Raw genomic sequence first — 21,760 nt, forward strand, 5'->3', positions numbered from 1 at the left:
AGGACGTTTCCTCCCACAGATCACAGGAGGAAGCAGAGCCCTGCGTGCACCAGGGTTCCTATGGGGAAAAGCGTAGCAAGCTCCACCCAAGGCAGCCCATGGCCGCAGCAGCGCTGCTCTCACCTGTGGCCTTCATCACCTTTCCCTGAATGCATTTCCCATCCAAAATGACAAATCTCAGATAACTGTCACATTAAGGGTCAACAAATCATTTTGGGTTTCCCACAGGGAGAGAGCTCTGTGCTCGTGTGAGGGGTGTCACCTCTCCTTTCCTTTCCTTGTCTCCTTTTTATTGTTATTTTTCCCTCCTGGGGAAGAAAAGCCCCATTTCGGGGTGTTTTTCCCCCAAATCCAGCAGCCTTTCCCTGCCCGCAGGTTCTCAATGTGACTCCTGCCCAGGATGCACCATGTCTCCCCGGCACCGGCTCTGACGATGATGGCCACCCAGACGGTGCCCCCTCCTCCCTACCAAGACAGCCCACAGGTGAGTGTCCCCCATGCCCTCATCCCCCAAAATCCCCTCCCACTGCAGCGTGGGTTCTGCAGTGAGGTGGCTTTGGAGGCAATTTGAATGGCGTTTTGATTGATTTTATGGCATTTTTGGCAAGCCGTCGCAGGGAAAAAGAGACTTCATCTACAGTGTTGCTCCAAGGAGTCGAATAACCTCCTTTCCAAGTGTCATTACAGAGTTAGTTATTGTAAGAAAAGGAATTTGGTCCAAGAGAAACTCAGCCAGTGCACCCCAATGTGCTGGATGTGGGGATTTGGGCTCTGGCAAGGTTGGGTTTTGGGGTTGGCCCTCCTCTTTGCAGCCTATTCCAAGCTTTTGGGGGGCAAATCTGTATTTCTGGTTTGGTCTGCTGAGACTGAATGTGGATGATCCAGATGTAGCACTGAACTGGCACCGTGTTTAAGGCAGCTTTTATAGGGCTTATATGGAAAAATGTGAATTTTCCCCCCATTTTGTGTTTTCTTCAAAGCTCAGCTCTGCTGCCTTTCTCCACCATTTGCATCCCTGTGTGGCTGCAAAAGCACAAAATACCCCCCAGGAAAAAAAAATACAGACCATTTCCTGCAAGGAAAATAAATACATTGCTGCCTAGCCGTGACTTCTGCACTCCCCTGAAGCCACCCGGGCCTCCTTTCAGCTCGTCTCCTTCGGTGGGAAAAGGTCACTTTTGCAAATGATGCCTCGGTGGGGCTTTTATGGCTCCTCCAACTTCTGTGTCATCATTTGCTCGCTCCGCTGCTCCGCTCAGGGCTTTTTTTTTCCCCTCACTTTTTCCTTTTTTTCTTAGTGCCTCCCTGTCGAAACGCCGTGCCTTTCTCGCTTACGCAGCAGGGAGCTGGGACGCCGATTTAGTCCTAATGGGCAATTTAAGGGACTTTTAAAATAGCCCAGCTTTTCCATGGCATCCTACAGAGACATACCCTATACCTTTCCCTGTCCCTTCTGTGCCCTCATTTTCATTTAGAACATTGCATTTGGGGATCTCTGGGGCTGTTGCCACCCAAACCCTTTCTTTTTCATCCTTTTGAAGGGGATGCTTGTGTGTTTTCCCTTCATTTTAGGGGGAATGCTGCAGCAAAAAGCACTTTGTTTTGTGTTTGTTATTTTTTTTTCTGAATGCTGTGGCTGCTGTGAGCTTTTCACCTGAAAATGGTAGGATTTGGTATTTCTAGCTTTTAGAAAAGCAAATTGCATGTTTATTCCTCTCCCCAAAGATACAGCAGATATGGGGAGGTCTGTGTTAAATAAGAAAACAAGTTGAACCATCAATTACAAGAGTTACAACTGACATTGCAAAGCTCCCCATTATCAAAGGGACCATCCTAGGGAGAAAAATGGTAAAAAAGGGGTTTGGGGGAGCTTTGCATTAATATCGTTACTGCAGAGGCCACGCAAGCAATCAACCTCACTGTCGGAAATGTGCAAAAATGAAGCAGAAATGGTGGGAACAGCTGCCTTACGAGGGAAAAAACGCTGTAATAATCTCCTGGTTCTGCTACCAGCACGTAACGGTGTAATTGAGACCAAGCGTGATCGCTGAGCAACTCTACCTGTTGGAAATTAGGACTCTGCATAGAAATCCATGTGTTTTCCATAATAAATTAAAAGAAAGAAAAAAGCAGAAAGTCGTCTGCCATTTCACTGTCAAAGTTGGGCAAATATATTTAGCAGAGTAGAGGTTATTTTAAAAATACAATCTCATTTTCAGCACAGGAGCTGATGAAAATAAGCCTGCCACCAGAAGCCATTTTTAAAATGGTGTTGCATTTGTCACGGACAAATCCAGAAAATCTGCAGCTGTTGCAGGTTAAAAATCGAGCAGAGATGTCAATTTTTCTGTAGGATCAGTGAGTCCCTCTCCTGGTGTCCTCAGCATAGTTCTGGACTTGGAACCTGCATAAATGGCACATGGATTTCATGCAAAGGCACTGAGAAATGTCCCTGTGAATAGGATCGTATGCAGCAGGCTGCCCTGCCTTGAGCACCTTCGCTGGGGTTGCTGGCTGGAGTTGACCTATTTGGCTGCAGTTCTCGTAAATGTGGAGCAAAAGGGATTATTGCAGGTGCCAGGCGTGCTGCCACTGGCTCTGGCAAAGCATTTTCGTCCTAAAGAACCAAAAAGAGGATTATAACACCAACAGGAGTACAACCTGGAGGTGATGCAGTACCACAAAAATCTCTTCAGCTCTCTGCACAGAATTCAGCCCTGCCGTTACCCAGCAGTTACCATTGCACGAATGCATGGCAATTTTATGCTTTTTTCCCTCTCTTGTGCACATGCTGTTGGCTGTTTTCCTCCCTGCCCTGCACCCCTGTCTGTCTGCAAACGCTTTGCTTTGGAGCAGCCTCTCCTATTTTTTTCTGACTTGGCACCACCGTGCTGTTCATCAGAGGTTGCATGAGGTGTGGGATTATTTTCTTTAGTCCAAGGTGAGGTAATGGCTTCGAAACAGCCGCAGAGGAGGCTTTTCTGTGAGTAATAGCCCAATTAGTTGCAGACTCAGCTGCACGCAGCCAACTTGGCAGGATTTGGGGGCTCCGTCTGCCGACGAGGACACAGAATGGTCTGCAGTGTCCCGGTAAATGAGTGCTCAAGTGAAGAAAGGGGAAAAGGGGAAAACAAAATCCATTTACCCCCCAAAATTTAAAGTAATTCTCAGCGGAGCTGGCAGGGAGAGGAACGGGGAAAATGAGAAAGGAAGTGGAGGTATTTAACGGCGTGGCTGGAATGCCGTACACAGTCAGTGCTTTCTATTTGGGTTTGTACAAAAACTGGAAAAAAGCAGGGAGAAACCCCAACTGATGGGTGAAGTCCCACAAACCCATTTATTTGGCCCTCTGGGAGTGAAAAGGGAGAAAAATGAAGTAACCCAGCCAGCTTCCGCGCTGGGAGTGTTAGAAATTAAACGGTGCCAGGTGAATTTCCAGGAGCCAAACTTTGGAGTTATGAACAATAACTGAGATTAAAAAGTGCCGTGGCAGCAGGGAAAGGTCAGGCAGGAGATATTAAAGTCAAACATTTCAAAAGCAGCGGGCGCTTTGGCACAGGTCCGTGCAGCTTTTAATCGAGGTTAGAAATCTGTTTCTCCGTGCCGAGAGTCTGAGTGCAGAGGTGAGTCGTGCTGGACAAAACTGTAGGCATCTGCACGTATACACGCCTCTTTATGTACACAGAGAAAGTATTTAGCCAGAGACAGAGGCTTCTTTTTGCTACACAGCTTGGGGGAGGATGGAAGATTTATGGAGGAAAACAGACAAATGCTAATTTGTACAGAATTCCAGAGCAAGAACAGGTGAAACATCGACTCAGGGAGTTCATTTTGCACTGAGATTTTGAGTTGCAAACCACACGAGTTGGGGTGCTGATTGATTTGGCCCCAGAGAGATTATGCTTCTCCCCCTGCTGTTATTCTTTTAACTAAATCTTGTCATTTATGTCAGATCTGACTACAGCCTGGCAGTGAATCACAGAAACACGGAACTGTAGGGGCTGGAAATAATGCAGATTTCCCTAATGCAATCATTAATTTTAATGTCAATCATTAATTTTAATTTTAGTTAATATGGAAATCACCCCAAAACATTCGAGTGAGGACACATACCCTATGCACGGAGATTTTGGGATGCTTTGGGGTGATGCTGGGAGGATGTGCAGCAATTTGCACACGTGCTGGCAGAGCTTGGTCTTGCTTTTTAGATGCATGTTTCACTAAATTAATGTGAAGATTTTGAAAAGCAAGGCATTCGCTAACACAGTCTTTTACTGCGTTCATCTCATGTATATTTTGCTGGCGGATTTCGCGCCCCTTCACAGCAGCCATTTGGGCAGTGTTGGCCTTTGGGACACACACACAAAAAGTTGCTTTTCTGGCTGTCTGCTCTAAGTGCTTCAGATGACTCATCTCTGGGCTCAGCACACAGAGGGCTGGCAGAAGCTGGTGTGATTCTGGGAGAAGGCAGAAAGCCTGTGTGTCTGACAGCCCTACCTGCTCTCTTTGAACATTGAGAGCAGGAGACAAGCAGCGCAGATTTTATCGGGGACTGCGGAGCACTCAGCATAGAGCACCTGCAATTCCCCCTCACATTACCCCTTTTTCTCTCCTGTTTCCCCTTCCCCTCAGATGACGGCCACAGCCCAGCAGCCCAGCAAGGCTCAGCCCGTGCACCTCTCCGCCGCGCCGGCTCCCACCGCAGCCGTGCCCCCCGCAGCCGGCGACCCGCAGGCGCAGCTGGAGGCCGACAAGCGAGCTGTCTACAGGTGATGCCAGCTAACGGCCGTGGGCAGTAGTTAATCCGTGTGGCAGTTTGTTCCTGCATTCATTTTTCTTGTGCGTTGGGAGTGCATTGATTCGGTAATGCACTGATTAATGCATTGATGAATGCAGCAATGCACCGATACGTTAATCACGGTAATGCATTGTTAACCCACTAACATTCAAATGCATTCGTTAATGCCTGGGAATGGGTGGGTTCGCATTTAGCTCCTTTTTAGCAGTAATAATGCAGGATGACGGAGCTCCTTGGCCAACCTAGCACCATGGCCAGCAGCACCACACCCCTCCAGAAACACCACAAAATCCAAATTCATCTTTTTTCTTTTTGTAAAACTGTCATTTGAGGCAGAAAATGCACTCAGGATGAGCAAAAACAGCCATGAACCCGGAACGTGCAGTTTGTGCATCCATGTGGTACGCAAGCGGCAGTGGCTGGACCCTTCCTGCCCCCTTATTTTTAGCTGTGGGTACAATAATACATCATATTATAATGTATAAAGTGTTGTAATAAGTAATATAATGATTATGCAAATAATGTAATTATATAAGTGATATGTAATTAATGATAATACCATAATGTATGCAGTATGATATAGCAGTGATGTTGGGGGTTGGAACTGGATGATCTTTGAGATCCTTTTCAATCCAAGCCATTCTATGATTCTGATCTATGATACTGTCATATAATTAGGATTAAGGCTTAATATTAAGGAATAACCCCAGCTAACAGGCACGGCTGTGGTTTGGAGATGCCATGCATTTATAAAAATGCATAGAAGTAATTTTTTTGCGGCATATTGGCCTATAGGGTTCCAGTCCCATGTGAAATCTGAATATGCATCATTTCATGTAGAATAAATATACGCCATTTGATATCAAATGTACTTTCAGCAGCTGGCTGCGTGCCACCCCGTGCTGCATCCTCCACTGTCAGCAATGGATTTTTGTTAATTTTCAAAGGCAGAAGGCATTGGCTCTGTGCATTGGTTGATCAACCTGAAGGGAAATTGCCAGAAAAATGCAACAAGAAAGATAGAAGGCGATGGGCAAATGACCACAAAGTCACCACTGGATCTTATGCTCTAGAGGGAGTTCTATCCTCCATTAAAAAATAGGAAAAAAAAAGGAAAGGAATCCACTTGCTCTTTGCTATACGACCGAGCATCACTCTGGGGAAGAACCCAGCAGCATCACTTCAGATTTTGGGCTGTCATGCACTCAGAACCACTCCTGCGCTCTCTGTGCTCTGGATTTCCTAGTGGGAAAAGTCTGTGTCTCTTTGCCAACCTGCTTTTGGAGAAAAAAAATGCATTTTGGGGCTGGAAAGAGAGCAGCAGCGAGCGTTGTGCCGCGCTGCCCTCCCTGTGCCCGCACTGCCAGCCTGCAGCAGCACCCTGCTGAATGTGCGAAATGAGGCCATTAGAGGGATTCATTTCTCTTTATTAGCCCGTGTCAAATCCTTTTTATTAGCGGCTGCCAACGACCTCTCCTGCAGGAAAATGTCAGGTTCAGCCCTTTATTTGTTCGGTGCCACCGCTGCACGAGCGGCTTCTCCTGCTTATTTGAAGCGGTGGCAAATGGGGTGGAAAGGCTGACCTGTGCACGCTCCAGATTCAGAGGATTGCCCCAAAAACACAGATTTTTGCAAAAGCAGATGTTGCCAAAGCAAACTTTTCCATCCCAAAACTCTTCTTGATGCTGTGGGGGTGATTCTCTGCCTTTGTGAGATCTGTGATGGGGGAATCCTCCTGGACCTCGTGCATCCTGGATGCCCATCCCATATTTCACATCGAGGGCAGCATCCAGATCCCCTGTGCCAGAACCCTGTGGTGCCTGTCCCATTCTCCTGTGTTTAGCAGCCATCAAAAAGCTGAAAGTGGAGAAATCTGTCTAATTTTTGCATGCAAAAGGAAAATAAACCAACAAACAGTTGCAACAATTCAGCACCCAGCTCATGGCAGAAACCCTAATTTCACTGCTCCTGAACACCATGCTTGAAAAGGACTTTGGTGATTTTCCTTAGCTTAGGGGTTTTTCATGTCCACCTTTAGTTTTATTTAATTATGATTTTTTTGTTGTTGTTCAAAATATTTATATATATATATATATATTACATTTTTATATTTTATTTTCGTATCATTTATTTTGGTTTATTTTCCTTCCAAATAAAAGCTACCCACACTGCCTCCCCATCCCACAGGCAATTCCTGAAGGTCAGTTATGAGCACAGCGAAGCGCAGTGAAGTCAGTGGTGGCTTTAATCCCTGTTGGCACCAACACCCCTTCAAAGCAAAGAGGCTACAAAATGCATCTCCCCCCTATAACAACCCCAACCCCTGGGGTAATTTTATTCCTTCGTACCAGGTTGGTTCGTGCCTTTTCTTCCTAGCTGGTTTTCGAAATGGCATCTGCTGCGAGCCGTGGGTTCATAAGGCCAATAATTCATGCTGCTGCTTGGAATTTGCCGTTCATATCCTTCGGCTGAGCCCCGGCAGGGCAGCTGAAATTATGGAATGATTCCCCCAGCCCCCGCAGACTGCTCCAGCCCTGGCAAATCTTGCATTAAACTGGGATCAGGCCAGATTAGACCATAATATGCTGCAGTATTAGTGGCTGCAAATGAAGACTTATCCCAGGGGTTTAACCCCTTCCCCTGACTCTGGCTTGGAAGAGACCCACAGGAAGCCTGGAGCGAGCCATTATCATTCCTCCTTTGGGCTAAAATTGCTTTTTTTTCCCCCAAAATTGTTGTATACCTGTTTATAAGAGTACTTATCTGAAGGGGGTGCAGCAAATCCTGTTATACTGAGATAACTGGGGTGCCATTGCTGTGGGGATGGCAAAGCAATCCCATGGCAGCATTTTGCATTTCTCCCCTCAGAGTTTAATAGCTGTATATTTTTAATGTTTTCTATTTTTAATAGTTTTATATTTTTAAAGTTGCACAGCCAGAGAAGCTCCCTGTGCTATCTCATGACCTTTGTGTCCTTCATTTCCGTGTGCTTTGCACTAACATGTATATTTATATTTTATATTGTGTTGATTTAGAATAACTATTAAAAGGAATCCCAATTGGAATCCCACTGATGGATTTCCAAAAAGAAAGGCAAGAAAGGCAAGCCTGTCCTCAAAGGGAAATCTCGTATTAAAAAGAAAGTGAGGTTTGGCCCACCTTCTACTTCATCTTGAACACAGATGTGCTCAAAATAGTCACAAAGAGCCATCGGGATGCAGTAGCAACCCATAAAGCAAAAGCAAGTCGGATGCTTGGTATAAAAGGATGTAGAAATGCATGCCCGCCCCATCCATCATCCCCAGCTGACCGACATTTTTGGGAGCCTCTTGGCTTGGATCCCCGTGCAGATGTCGATTCCAGTGCCAAGGCAACCTCCTTGAAGCCAAACGTTTTTGTCCACTGCAGAACTGTTCTGAAACAGTCAGCACTGGTGCAATGCTGGAAAGTGTCATGATGTTGAGACACGCCACTTCTAGAGGGGAAATGGTGCATTCAGCAATTCTAAAACTTTGTTTCTTACCTGATCTAGAGAAAGCACATTCAACACTGGCATGAGGTTTTCATCACCAGGCTGTAGCAAGCTGGGAGGGAATGGATAGATGGTTTAGGATAAGAACAGATGAAAGAACAAAAACAGCTGGATTTATGGGGTGGCCTGCTCTGTTGTTCACAGGCACCCGCTGTTCCCGCTGCTTACGCTGCTCTTTGAGAAGTGTGAGCAGGCAACCCAGGGCTCCGAGTGCATCACCTCAGCCAGCTTCGACGTTGACATTGAGAACTTTGTCCACCAGCAGGAGCAGGAGCACAAACCTTTCTTCAGTGATGACCCTGAGCTGGACAACCTGGTAGAGTGTGCTGGGGCTTCGTGTAGGGCCTCTGTGGGCTGGGGCTGGAATAGAGGATGAGGAATGTGTTATGGGAGTCTACCAACTTGACAAGATGTTGGGGCAGTGTTTATGATATTGGGAACCTTAACAGTGTTCTGCACGGACCCTGCAAGATTTTTTTTCTCCAGGACTTTCTGTGAGGTCATCTCCAGCAAGAACAAACTCCAGCCCAAGTTTTGCCTGATTTTCTCACACATGCACTGCAGAGTCAACACATTTCTGGGAATCAGCCAGGCTTGGTGAACAGTTTGTGACCCGTAACTTGTAATCTCTGTTTTTCAGTATGAGTGCAGTCCCATCCACTTTCTGCTGGCACTGTCTCAGCTCATTCATGATGGGCAGCTCTTGTCCAACAGACATGGCAAAGTAAAGGCCTTTTCCAGAAGAAGAAATGCTTATCAGTGGTTTGGGCCACTTTGAGCTCTTTATAGTGCCTTCTCCACTGTAAATTTTCTTGTAGCCATTGCGTGCAAGGACTGCTTGGGATGGAGCTTTTTATCTTGCAGAGACTTCATGAAATATCTCCAAATCCCATTATTATTTCCAGGAACCTCCACACATGATCTCTGAGAGGTATGTGGGTGACCACGTCCTTGGCCCCATCCTGGTGCACTCACTGCCTCACAAGGAGATTTTAAGGTTGAAAGAGGAAATTTCACATGCCTGAGATGATGCAAAGACCAAAAGTTCTTCCCCGGGGAATGGTGTGGCCTCTGGGATTCTCTGCAGAGGGATTTCCATCCCAGGAAAGCAACAAAATCAGGCAATTTGCGGGCAGTGAGTTTGTCTGACAACCTGGCAGGAGGAGAAGAAAGTCAAGCAATACTCATCCAAGTGCAGAAAGAAGCACTTTCCTAAAAATCAAGAAATAATTACAAGATAAAAATGCTGCATCTTTTGGACTTCATTTCAGCATTTGGAGGAGAGTTTGGTGAGATCCTCAATTCAAGACTGGCTTGGAAGTCTGTGGAAAACCACCCAAAAAATTACAGGATGTGCAAAACTGTTTGCAGATTACTAAGCCTGTTTTGCAACGTCTTGTAGACAAGAAACAAATCTGCTCTGGGATGAATGACCAAAAAAGCGGTGTTCGGGATCGTTTCAGTGCAGATTTAAGGGCTGAATGTGCATCAGATGTTTCCAATCCAAAATCTGTTTTCATTCTCCTTTTTTTTTGTTGTTTTTTTTTTTTTCTTTTTTGCATTTTTTTAACACCATTGATTCCCTGGAAATCAACAATGGCGAAGTGGAGATGAAAAGGCCAGCGGCATTAGCTATCATTAGAATAAGAGTCATGTATTCCTCGCTGCCGAGATGCACGTAATTAGAAATTAGAAAAAGGTCAGATCTCACCATTATCAACTCAATCAGCTGCCGAGTGCCACACAGTCAATTAATTCAGCATCTGTATTTTTTACAACCCCGCGCACGTACGCCGACGGACTGTAACTCTTTATCCGGACAGATATACGGCGCAGCGGAGCAGGGACATAAAATGAGACCCTAAGCAAATGAGCTGAGATAATTGAGAGATTTATTTTTTATACATATATGTGTCAGGTCCTCTTGCCTTTGCCCTTGAATATTGACTTTCATGGCCGTGAGCCCCTGGAGGATGCAGAGAGCTGGGGCGCGACGCCTCCACCTTGCACTTCACCCGTGCCAAGCTCAGAGGAAGGAAAATATGCAGAAAAAAAGCATTAAAAAGGGAAGTTTTCCATCCGTGCCCCATTGTTCCTGCTGTCTGCTGACTGAAAATTTGCTTTCTCCGTTGTGGAGCCTCCACCTGAGTTTGGCCTTGGATTTTTCGGGATGTTTCCCAACCTCGACATCTCACAGTTTGTAAAGATGACCACTAAAATTTGCAAGTTAAAAACACCCTTTGAAATGCAAAGACTCTTTGTTACATAAAACTGGATTTATTGCCCCGGAGTGAATAGCTGAAATTTTATATATTATGCAAGATTTCAAACAGCGGCTGTAAAACTTAAGGTTTCAGCTCGGCAAGAGGAATGTTTCATGTGTAAATTTTTTAACATTTATGGGGTACGTTTTAATGAGGCCCAGGCTTTGCACCAGCAACAGCTTACGGCAGTGCTGCAGCCCCATAATCTTGTTAGAGAAAGTGGTCTCTGGAGAATAACCAAACACGTTGCTACATCAGGGCTTTGCCTCGGAATTTTCTGGGAGAAATTCCCATGAAAGCGACAGTAATTTTTGTGAATTTCACCTCTTGGGATCGCAGAGATAGCACAGCTGCAGAGGGAGAAGAAAGGCAGGGGAGCAGAAGGATGGGCTCTGGGTGGATCTGGGGTGAGAATATCGATTCTAGGGGCTTTCTCTTTCTTTCTTTGGTTTGCTGAGAATGGTAATGCTTTTGACTCTGCTTTTGATGCGTGCAGATGGTGAAGGCAATCCAGGTGCTGCGCATCCACCTCCTGGAGCTGGAGAAGGTCAACGAATTGTGCAAGGACTTTTGCAACCGCTACATCACCTGCCTCAAAACCAAGATGCACAGTGACAACCTACTCAGGAACGACCTGGGGGGCCCCTACTCCCCCAACCCTTCCTCCATCAGCCTCCACCCTCAGGTAACACCTTAACACTGCCTGCAATCACCATCCTTGCACTTTGGCCAGCGTGCGAGGCACGCAAGGTTGAGGAATGGTTCTGCAAGTCCTGTGGTCTCTGGGAAATTCAATGAAATCCATCCCAAATTGAGGAAAACATGAAAAAAAGAGTGCATCTTGCACATATGAAGCAAAATGGTGAGGATTTTTTTTTTCCCCGAAATAGTTACAAGTGTTTCATGAAAAAATACTATTTGTCCCTGTAGTAGAAGTTCTGTGTCATGGCTTAAAGCAGTGATTGAGCACCTGGTAGGAAGGCAGGGCCAGCCTGGGGCAGCTCAGGTATATGCAATGTGCTGAGTGATGGAAGGGCCAGGATCCACCCCTTCCCAGCCCTCATTTAAGGATTGGCGGTGGAGGTGAGGTGGTTTTGCTGGAGAACCTTGCGTACCTGAGGCTTTCTGAAGGTAAACAACTTCTTTCTTTTATTTTTGTGCCCACAGCTGTTGTGTTTGAGCATATCCTCATTGTAGCGTAGGGCCTTGCTGTCCCTGCTATGCTTTCTATTGTGTTACAGTCCCACTTTGTCATCTTCATTTCAAGGCAGGACAACAGATTTCAAATGCCCCTTTTTGGTTGCTCTGCTCCAGCACATCCTGCAATCCACCACCAGCATGACCAAGCTTAACACCTTCATTTGTTTTTCTGTACTCCAAATTCTCGCCTGTAGAAGGTAACATTTGGTGCCTTAAGTACTACAGATATCCAGAAAGTTCAGCCATTTCTGTTCATATTTTGGCATTGAGTTGCACCTTGGTGTCTTTTTGGAGAAAAACAGGGGATTTCTCCTTAGTGTCTGGAAGAAAAATCAGGGATGTATTTCTCTCTGATAATGTGCTGCTTGGCTTTTTTCAGTGGGAAAATGAAAATTGGTTGCACAGTCCTCCCTGAAATAACTGCAGCCAACACACCATTAGTCAGAGGCTCACCAAGCACCTCTTGGCACTATTCCCTAATGGGGGGTAGATGCCAGGAGCTCTTTATGGTGTTTCAGGGTGTTTTCAAGGTGGTGGAAAGGAGGAAAAAGACATCTTTTGTAGCTGCTTAGCTCCAAGTGCTGTGCAGTTCAAAACTCCTGGCGTTACACGTGGGGCTGCCTTCTTTCCCCAGCACAAGGAGGGAAAACATGGAAAAAAGTTGTATTTCTTATTTGGATTTCCTGAAAGCACCAAAGCACTTAATCATTGATCTTAAAAAAAAAAAACAAAAAAAAAAAAACAAAAAAACCCCAGCTTCTCTCTATTTTCTAATAATCTCTAGAAATGGACTTATTATCCCTTCGCTACTTTATGGAAGCATTCCTTATGATCAAAATTAGCGAGACACTTGCATAAAAGAGAACAATAATTGCTCAACGAGCATCTCGTTTGTAATTTATTAGTTTCTATTATTGTGCGTTGCCACGGCAACAGCTCGCATCCCGGGTGATGAGAGAGATGTTAGATATGAGCCGACGAAGCTCCTGGTCCCAGCAAATGGAGGTGCACGTTTTTATCAGTAATTTTCATGAAAATAATAAGTGAGGGAGTTAATGAGATGGAAAGCCGTCCTGTGGCTATTGTGATTTTTTTTTTCCCTCTCTTTTTTTTTTAAGTGTTGATCTAATTAGAATGCATCAGTCAGGAGAAGTAATGAGGATTTAGCATCTCACAAAGAGGTGGGGATCGTATCAGAAAATTAGCACAAAATTGGAAAATAATCGGGCCAGTGCTGGAGAAGGGGCTGAGCTCCTTGGATTCCTGAAATCCCGGATCTGCCCCCGTTTTCCTTCCAGGCAGGACAGGAACGTTGAGAATTCAAGTGAGGCTTTGGAGATTGTTGCTAAATAAAAGGGTGAGACCCAATTGGAGGGGAATCGCACTGCAGGATTGTCACACTGGCTCAGGGACAGGAGGGTTTGCAGCAGGCAACAGGAGCTCAACTATTCGTGGTGACAGCTCAGAAGGAGCCACCATCTCCTTGGGCACTGGATGTGGTTGACATACCGGTGCTGACGTAAGGGCAAATTTTTTGTAATTACCCAACTCAGCAATGTCAAGTGCCAGACTGCTTCAGCTCATTGAGTGTACTTGAATTTGCATGGATAAAGTTTAGAAAAACAACAGTGGAAACACTTTTTGTTCATCAAAGAAGCCTTATAGAACTGGGGATGCTTCAGAGAACTGAAGAACTGTGAGACTCGTGTTCAAAAGATGGCAAGTGGGATGATCTTGCTAATTATTGTGCTATTAATCCCACACCAAATATAGGTGTAACACCTAAGCAGCCTTTACTACAGAAATTCAAAAATAATGTAAATAATAGAAATGTGGTTAATCAATTATTGATCTACAAGGTTTCTTAGCAAACAGGGTTGTGGGGGGGTTTTTTGGTTTTGGTTTTTTTTTTTTCAAGGTATGGGATCAATCATTTTGAGAGGAGATGTACCAGGTTAGTTATGAAAGCAAGCTGTTTCTGGCTCGGGCAAATTTTTTTTGACCACTCAACTGCCTGCTTAAAAATGTATGGCTATGTCATAACAAGAATGAGAGCTGAAACTGAGAAAGCAACAAGTGGAACTGACGAAATGGGATAATCGCCGCTGTATTGATTTCTGTTATGTAAAGCCAACAGGTTTTCATCCCCCATTCATCCAGCTGTGCCTCTACATGTTGAGTTTGGCCAGCTCTTTCTCAACAGACTCATACGTTTCTTTTTTTCTCCAGCTAACCCAGATTTTTCCCAGTTCACACAAGCACAGAAAATTTTCAAAAAATTAGAAGGGGATGGAAGCTTTATAACATGTGTGCCACTCAGAATTAAATCACTGCATCATAAAACAAAGTGGAAGGACATCAGCACAAGTAGCACTGCATTTTAGCGTTATTGTGAGAAAGGGGTGTTTTTTTGTACAATGCCATATATACCAGGTCCCTTTCCTCATTAAAGTGATTTTTAATTTGGAGAAACCATGTTTTGCCATAGAGCTGCAGAATTTTGGTGCTGTGATGGATCTGTAGAGACACCTAGTGATGCATTTTTTTCTATGCTCAAGTGTAAAAATTGTCAGAAACTTTCCAACTGAAGTCCTGGAATGTAAAACATTTCTAAAATCATCATGGCAATGTAATTTGGCTGGCATTTGCAATTAGTATGCTAAAAACATATTTTAGATCTTCTTGGAGATGTCTATAACTATTTTAAGGCAGAGCCTCCATTTCCATTGGATACCTCTGGTTTCGCAGTGTTGCTGCACTTTCAGATATTCTGAATTATTTCTTCCCACTGCACTTCCAAAAACAGTCTTCAGGATTCTCGTTTTTTGAGGAACTGCAGAATAATGAGTCAGGAAAAGAGTTTTGCATGTCTCCTGGTGAACAGTGCACCCACATAATCACTTGATTTCCAATTAGTTGATCTGGGCATTCAAATTATCATCCCCATTGCTTTATTTTTAGAATAAGAGGGGCGATGGCTTTTTCTGACCCAGCCCTGCTTGTGTTTCTGGTGTCACTATACATCAGTTCTCCAGATAAATCCTCTTTTCTTAGACTTAGAATTGTAAGATTTCTTACAAAAGAAATAGGTTTGCTGATGAAATGTGTAAAAATGAAGTAAGTTCAAGTAAGGTGGAAAATGCCTTTTGTTGGTATTTTGTTCAGCAGCTGAGGAACAGGACAATGGAGAAGTGAGACAGAATGGGAAAATGGGTGGAAGAGGGAGAAAAAGATCCTCCTTTTACTGCACAATGTGAATGCAGCTTTATCTCAGTTACAGTGGGCATATTTCAGATATTCATACCTTATTTTGGAAGGATAGTTTTCTAAATGCTCTTGGCATGACACTCAAAAGTCTTGCACATCATGGAGGCTGTCGTGCTTGGCCTGAGTTCTCTGTATCCTCCCATTGTGACGCACTTCCCAAAGTATTGTGCTAAATAATCACATAACCTATTTGTGCTTTTTTCCATTTGCAGCTCTTGGGTGAAAGGCTGATGGTAATATTACAGCACTTGGGGAAGAAATTTCCATTTTTGCAAGAAGTTAACTTTAAAGCTGCAAGGAATTATGTCAAATGGAGCTGTGTCACTTTTTTTTTTTATTATTCTGCATGGAGAAACTAATAGTGGTTATTTTCTGCTGCTCTTATTGGAGATCTGTGCTGTTCACGTGCTTTTTGGGGGGAGTAAGGGGGGTTATTTTTTTCAGAGCAGTTTATGGTGTTTTCCCTTTGAGGTGAAGCTGCTTCATCAAGTTCCAGACAAAAGAAAAAAATAAAGAAATGCGTAGATAGGAAAACAATATAGTTATTTCCTTCTTGTCATCTACGTGGTATTTTTTTCACTTATTGAAAATAGTGGCTGCACAAAGAGGTGAAGTTGCTTAGACACGAGTGGGAGCTTTGCAAAGCATAATTCCTTGCTTTTCCATATTTATTTCCAGCTGTGACAGAAGGAGGGGAAAACAAAGCTCTTATTGCATGTGACAAAATGCTTTGAAATCTTCTTTTCTTCTTTTTCTTGCAGGAGATGCTGCAGAGCTCACCTGCGGCGCTCCCGGCCGCCTCCAACCCCCCCCCGGGCATCGTGGTGCCTGCAGCTGCGCTGCCCCCGGGCAACCTGGCCATGGGCAGCGGGGCTGGATCGCCCGCTGTGCCAGGTAGGGTCAGCAGGGAGGCTGGGGGGAGTCTGCCCTCTGCATGCAGCACCCCCACGAGCCCTGTCTTCCGCAGGTGGAGCCCTGTACCAGCCCGTGACGATGGTGACATCTCAGGGCCAGGTCCTTGCCCAAGCCATCGCCCCTGGTGCCCTGCAGATCCCCAGTGCCCAGGTAAATTCTAGAGCCACAGAGCATCTTGAGCTGGAAGGGACTCATAGGGGGCACCAGGCCCAACCCCTGCCTGCACACAGCACCACCCAAACACAAAACATGTCTGAGAGTGGTGTCCAAGCCTCTGGACATAGATCCAGGGCTGCCCCATCCTACATGCAGAATCTGGCATTTCTAGCATTTAAGGATGAGAGGTGGTGGCCTCACCTTGTGCCAGGGGATGGTCAGATTGGATATTGGGAAACATTTCTTCTCTGGAAGTGGTGCTGCGCTGGCACAGGCTGCCCAGGGAGTGGTGGGGTCCCAGTCCTGGAGGTATTCTGGAGCTGTGGGGTCAGTGGGCATCGTGGGGGCGGATTCGGGCTGGGGATCTTGGAGGTCTTCTCCGGCCTTAATGATTGTATGATTCTCTTGTTAAACTTCGTGTGGTTGCTTGCTCTGCTGTCAGATTTCACAAGGTCTCTCTGCCTTTCTTCACCAAGTTCCAGGGAAGTTGCAGTCTCAGGTTTATTTTTGTAGGGTAAAAGATCTGCACCAAAACACCTCAGTATCATTTATCTTCTGGGGACCACAAGCATCATCCATCCCATATGGCAGTGCTCCTTTTTTCCCTTTGTTATCACAACCTCATGAATTTGGGGTGGCTTTGAGGCATCTGTTCTATTTTCATTCCTCTTCTGATTAGCCATGCTGGGTTTCTCTGCGTTTTTGCAGCAAGACAATGATTTAGGGTAGAAATTGCTTTGTAAGGATAACTTGCCATCCCTGTTTGCACGCAGCCTGCATCATCCACAGTCTCTTACAAACGCTGTCATTCCCTCAGGAATTCGGGCAAAACATATCACTGTCTGCCACGCTGCTCCCTGGGGGCAGATCAGCCTCAATTCCCCCATGCACATTTTTAATGGCAGGAGCCTCCTAACGCTATCAGTCATAAATGCGTGTGGAAAAAAAGGATATTTTGGAAGGAGGAGACACCTCCGCAGCAGGCTTTAATGCCTTCAAGGCTTCTTTCCTCCTTTCCCTCTTTAATATCTCTCCGTCACCAGCTTGGATCTTGCAGCAAAGCCCTCTGAGGTGCAAGAAACAGACGCGCGGGGAATATCAGGGCAGGGAGAGCAGCCTGGACAAGCACCTCCGGATGCTCTTCCCGCGCCGCCAGCGTGATTTATTCATCTGGAGCTCATGGGAGCGGTGGGACCTGCCAGGCTGATGTTTAATTCATCCAGGAGAAGTGTTTTGATGAAGAGCTGGGAAAAAAAATCTTTTTAACTGAGGTTTCAGTTCTTTTCCCACGACATCATTAAAGCTTCTCTTGCAGCATCCCAGTGTATTTATTTTTGTTTTTTTTCTAAAAGCAGCGCATTTTCCCACAACGTTTCTCCTCTATTAATTGGAGTAAGCAGAGTGAGGAACAAGGAGTTAACGAATCACAGAGTTTTAACCTCAGGCTGTAAAAAAATAGTTGTCTCTGTTTTGTTGCGGTATTTTTATTGTGGTAAATTATCCTCCTTAATTGCATGTTGAAAGTGGGCATGGCGTTGTCCCCACTGGTGCCACTGCAGTTGGGAAAAGCCAATTGCCCTTTGCAAAACTGGGTGCAAAAATGAAGATACTAAATGAAGATACTAAACAGATTCTGGTGGAAAAATGGAAATTTAATGCAGATTTTGGGAAAGTGGTGGGATTTGGGAGGTTCTCACCACAGTCTGTTTTTTCCACTCCGCTACTCCCGTTTTGAGTTCATTTTTGTTTGGTTTTTTTTGGGTTGCCGATCACCCTTTTGAGCTGATTCTCTCCCTGGCAGGTGAACCTGGATCTCACCTCACTCCTTGATGGCGAGGACAAGAAGTCCAAGAACAAGCGGGGTGTTCTGCCCAAACACGCCACCAACATCATGCGTTCCTGGCTCTTCCAGCACCTCATGGTGAGCACACCCTGCATGACCATGCACCCTGCAGAGCACACTTCAGGGGGCTGCACAAGGGAAAAAAGGCTGCTTTGGAAGTTGGAAAGAAAAACGTCCTCAAAACCTTCAAAATGAACAAACTGAAGTGGTGGTTTGTCTTAGTTTGGGGTATTTGGAGGCACAAAGTGGCTTTGCTTTCATTTTAGGAGCATTTGAGGCATGTTTTCACTGCTGGTGGCAAAATTATGATCTTGATGTTTAGCAAACAAAACCAGAGGGGGAAATAAGCCAAATGTCTGACTTCCATCCGCGTTTGCAGATGTGTGAAGAAGGGCTCTGTACAGTTAACGGCTCCAATATACCCTTTTCCAGCAGTCGGTGGGCTGGGTGCAACAGCTGCCCCTGTGGGTGCAGCAGGAATTGTCCAAAGTGTGAAATTACAAAATGATCCGGTTTTTGGGTTTGTTGGTGGGTGGAGGTGTAATTCACAGAGGATGCAACTGGGCTATTTTCATGCAAGGAGGCTGCTTGCCCACCACTGGGGCTGGAAAAAGGGCAGTAAGCTAAAACAAAAATCCCTTTTTCCTGCTTAACTCAGGGATTACTCTGCGCTTACTGTTTTCTCAAAGCCCCTTCCTGAATCTCCTGGTGCGGGAGGACTAACAGCTACTTCGCAGATTTTCCTGCACACCATTTTGTTGGGCAAATTTTGACACCCAGGGATGATGAGGATGCATAGCACAAGGCACTGAGTTTTCCCATATGTCCTATCTTCTTAGCCTGAAAGCACCAGCATAAATAATGGGGTTTGCATCCTAGTAGCATCAGTGATCACAATTTTGTTGGGCTTGGGAGATTTTTAGCTGGGAATAATATGCCATAAATGCTGGAATAAGGCATTATGGGAAATGGCACTGGGAACAGTGAGACATCCCTGGGAAATCCTGCATGAAGCCACCTCTAGGAGCGCTTGGGCAAGTTGATATTTTTCAAGGAATGCTTTTGCCAAAAAAGGAGCAGGTTTTAAAGCCGAAATCCTAAATTTCTGACAACCGTTATTAGAAAACAGTAGAGAAAATCGCTAAAACTAACAAAAAAAAATCTCCTTTTCCTTGAAGTAAAGCCTTAGGTGAAAAGCATTTGTAAAGAGTTAAGGATGCAGGGGAGACAATGGGAGACAATGGGGTGGGAGGGATGGGAAAAAAAAAAAGTGTTCTTTCCCCCTGATTGGGGCTGCTGCTTTACATACATGGATGTCATTTTGCCCATCTATCTTCTAGCACCCCTATCCCACGGAGGATGAGAAGAGGCAAATTGCTGCCCAAACCAACCTGACCCTCTTACAAGTCAATAACTGGTGAGTACGCTGGTGGCCTGTGCTGTCACCTCACAGATTTTATAGATTTTGAACAATTCTGTCTCATTTAGTCTGTTTTTAGGGATTGGGTGAATAGTTATGGGTCATTTTTAGGCAGTACAGTGGCTGTGTGCTTAGTTAATTGTTGGACTTTGATGATCCTTATGGGTCACTTCCAACTGAGGGTATTCTGATTCTATGCATCCAGTGTTCATTTGTGAAGTCCCAATGCCCTCTCCTGGCAATCACAACATAGCAGCCAGTATTTTCCCTCCTGCAACTAACAGCCGGAGAAATTAGAGCAATGGCTTAACATGCCACAGACAAATGAAACAGAGGTGCATGGCTTGGGGAATGGGATAGAAAAACAGTTTTCTGCACCATGAAACCACTTCTGAAAGGGTTTTATTGTAATTATATGTATATATAAATAATAAAGCAATTCATTAAATTGTTATTGTTTACTTTATATAGTAATTTAAACAATTTTTAATTGAATGGCGCTTTTTTCCTGGGAAAGGTTCATCAATGCCCGCCGGCGCATCCTGCAACCAATGCTTGATGCCAGCAACCCAGACCCAGCCCCTAAAGCCAAGAAAATCAAATCTCAGCACCGGCCCACCCAGCGGTTCTGGCCCAACTCCATCGCTGCTGGTGTCCTTCAGCAGCAAGGTGGCAATTCGGGGACAAATCCTGATGGTAAGGAGAGTCCTGGTGGCTCCTGTTCCTCCTGGATAAGGCCATGCATAATACCTGATGCTGGTATTCAAGGTTTCTAAGGTCCCTCCCAACTCAAACCATTCTGTGATTCTATAATCATTCTATGTTTCTATGAACAAAAGAGATGAAGAAAGATTAAGAGAAACTCTGACAAACCATTTTGGGCATCTTCTTCCTGAAAGGCTAGTTTCCTGTTATTTAGTAAATACACAGCAGTTAAATGTAAGATTTAGACCTTGGGAGATGAGTGGCGCAGGTGGGACCCCCTACATAGTATTTTGGGTAATACAGCTGACCATTTGTGTTCTTGTAGGTTTATGCACTTTTCTGTCCTTTTAGTATTAGCCAGGGAGTCCTTGTTTTTATCTGTTTAATTTCAGGCTCCCTTGCCATGGACAACCTGCAGCCCCTCTCATCAGCCACGGCCACCATGGCCATGCAGCAGGCCATGCTTGCAGCTCACGAGGACTCCCTAGATGGCACCGAGGAGGACGACGATGAGGAGGATGAGGACGAGATGGAGGAGGAGGAAGAGGAGGAAGAGGAGCTGGAGGAAGAGCCCGGTGGCCTCCCGACTGCGCCTGGCGCTAACCTTGGCTTGGACCACAGTGACTCACTGGAGTAGCTCACCTTGCGTGCTCCCCAAATCATGGATGGCGCCAGAAGCGACCTCTCCCAGAATGGCAAAAAACAGCAAGAAAACAACAAATTGGTGAGGAAAAAATCTAACTGTGGAGGCCCTGACAGATGCCCCATCTGCCTGTGGGTGCACCGGGGCCACCACATCAGCACATGGCAGTGAAGGACACGTGTTTACAAGGCACATATTGTGGCCGGATTTTTTTGAGGTTTTCTTTCAGGTTTTATCCTTGTTTTCTCCCTTTTCCCTTCATTTTTGGTAATGAAAGCATATATAGGGGAGGCTGTTTTCCCCACCGTGCTCAGATGCCACCATAGGCTGTTGCATTCTCTTGGATTTCTTGGTGCAAAAAAACCCCCAACAGAAACAGGATTGATGTATTTTTGGGGGAAGCTTCCACAAAAAAAGGTCATTCATATAAACATCAGCATGTGGGAGAAAATTGCCGAGTTCCCAATTCTGCTTCCTATCAGATTGGAGGAAAGTTTCATGCTTTTGACCCGCAGGATTGCTCACATCTCCCTGTTTTGGCCCCAGTGCTGTGGCCATTTGGTGACTCTACGTGCGACTTTCAGGAAAAGGGAGAAAGTCCCCAAACTATTTAATTTATGTGCTAAAAACCCAACAAATCTGGAAAAAATATTCAGCCTTGAACTTCAGGACTGAGACTGGATGCAATGTTGGGCTGGATGTGAGGCTGAGTAAGACCTTTCCAGGGTGTTTTGGTACCAAATAGGAATAAAATAGCAGCCTTTCTTCCAAAATTGAATAGTGATTTGCCCAGGAGGAAGGAAATTCAAAAAGATGGTATCTCCCCAGTGTCATCCACCTGTGCAGGAAAACATTGGGTTTCTCACCCCCAAGTGCCACAAGTGAGCTGTTAGGGGGCAGCTGTACAAAAACACTGTGTTTGGGGGCTTCAAGTGGTAGCAAAAAGGCAAATTCTGCCTTGAACTGTGAGAATAAAAGCAGCCCAGGTAACACAGGGCATCTTCTCAGTTCCGTGGG

The 21,760-nt window shown here is 45.3% G+C and overlaps 1 protein-coding gene across 1 annotated transcript; it reads left to right on the forward strand.

Moving 5' to 3' along the window:
- Positions 1-400: 400 nt before the first annotated feature.
- PKNOX2 (PBX/knotted 1 homeobox 2) lies at positions 401-20,737 on the forward strand (the record flags this gene model as incomplete). Its single annotated transcript, XM_079545919.1, has 10 exons — positions 401-484; positions 4,633-4,769; positions 8,475-8,646; positions 11,091-11,279; positions 15,823-15,955; positions 16,029-16,126; positions 17,934-18,053; positions 19,316-19,392; positions 19,913-20,091; positions 20,493-20,737. 10 exons carry the CDS (start codon positions 401-403, stop codon positions 20,735-20,737), a joined length of 1,434 nt encoding a protein of 477 aa, XP_079402045.1.
- Between the last annotated feature and the right edge of the window lie 1,023 nt (positions 20,738-21,760).

Source organism: Tetrao urogallus (genome assembly GCF_951394365.1).
Source record: "Tetrao urogallus genome assembly, chromosome: 22".
Classification (NCBI taxonomy): Eukaryota; Metazoa; Chordata; class Aves; order Galliformes; family Phasianidae; genus Tetrao; species Tetrao urogallus.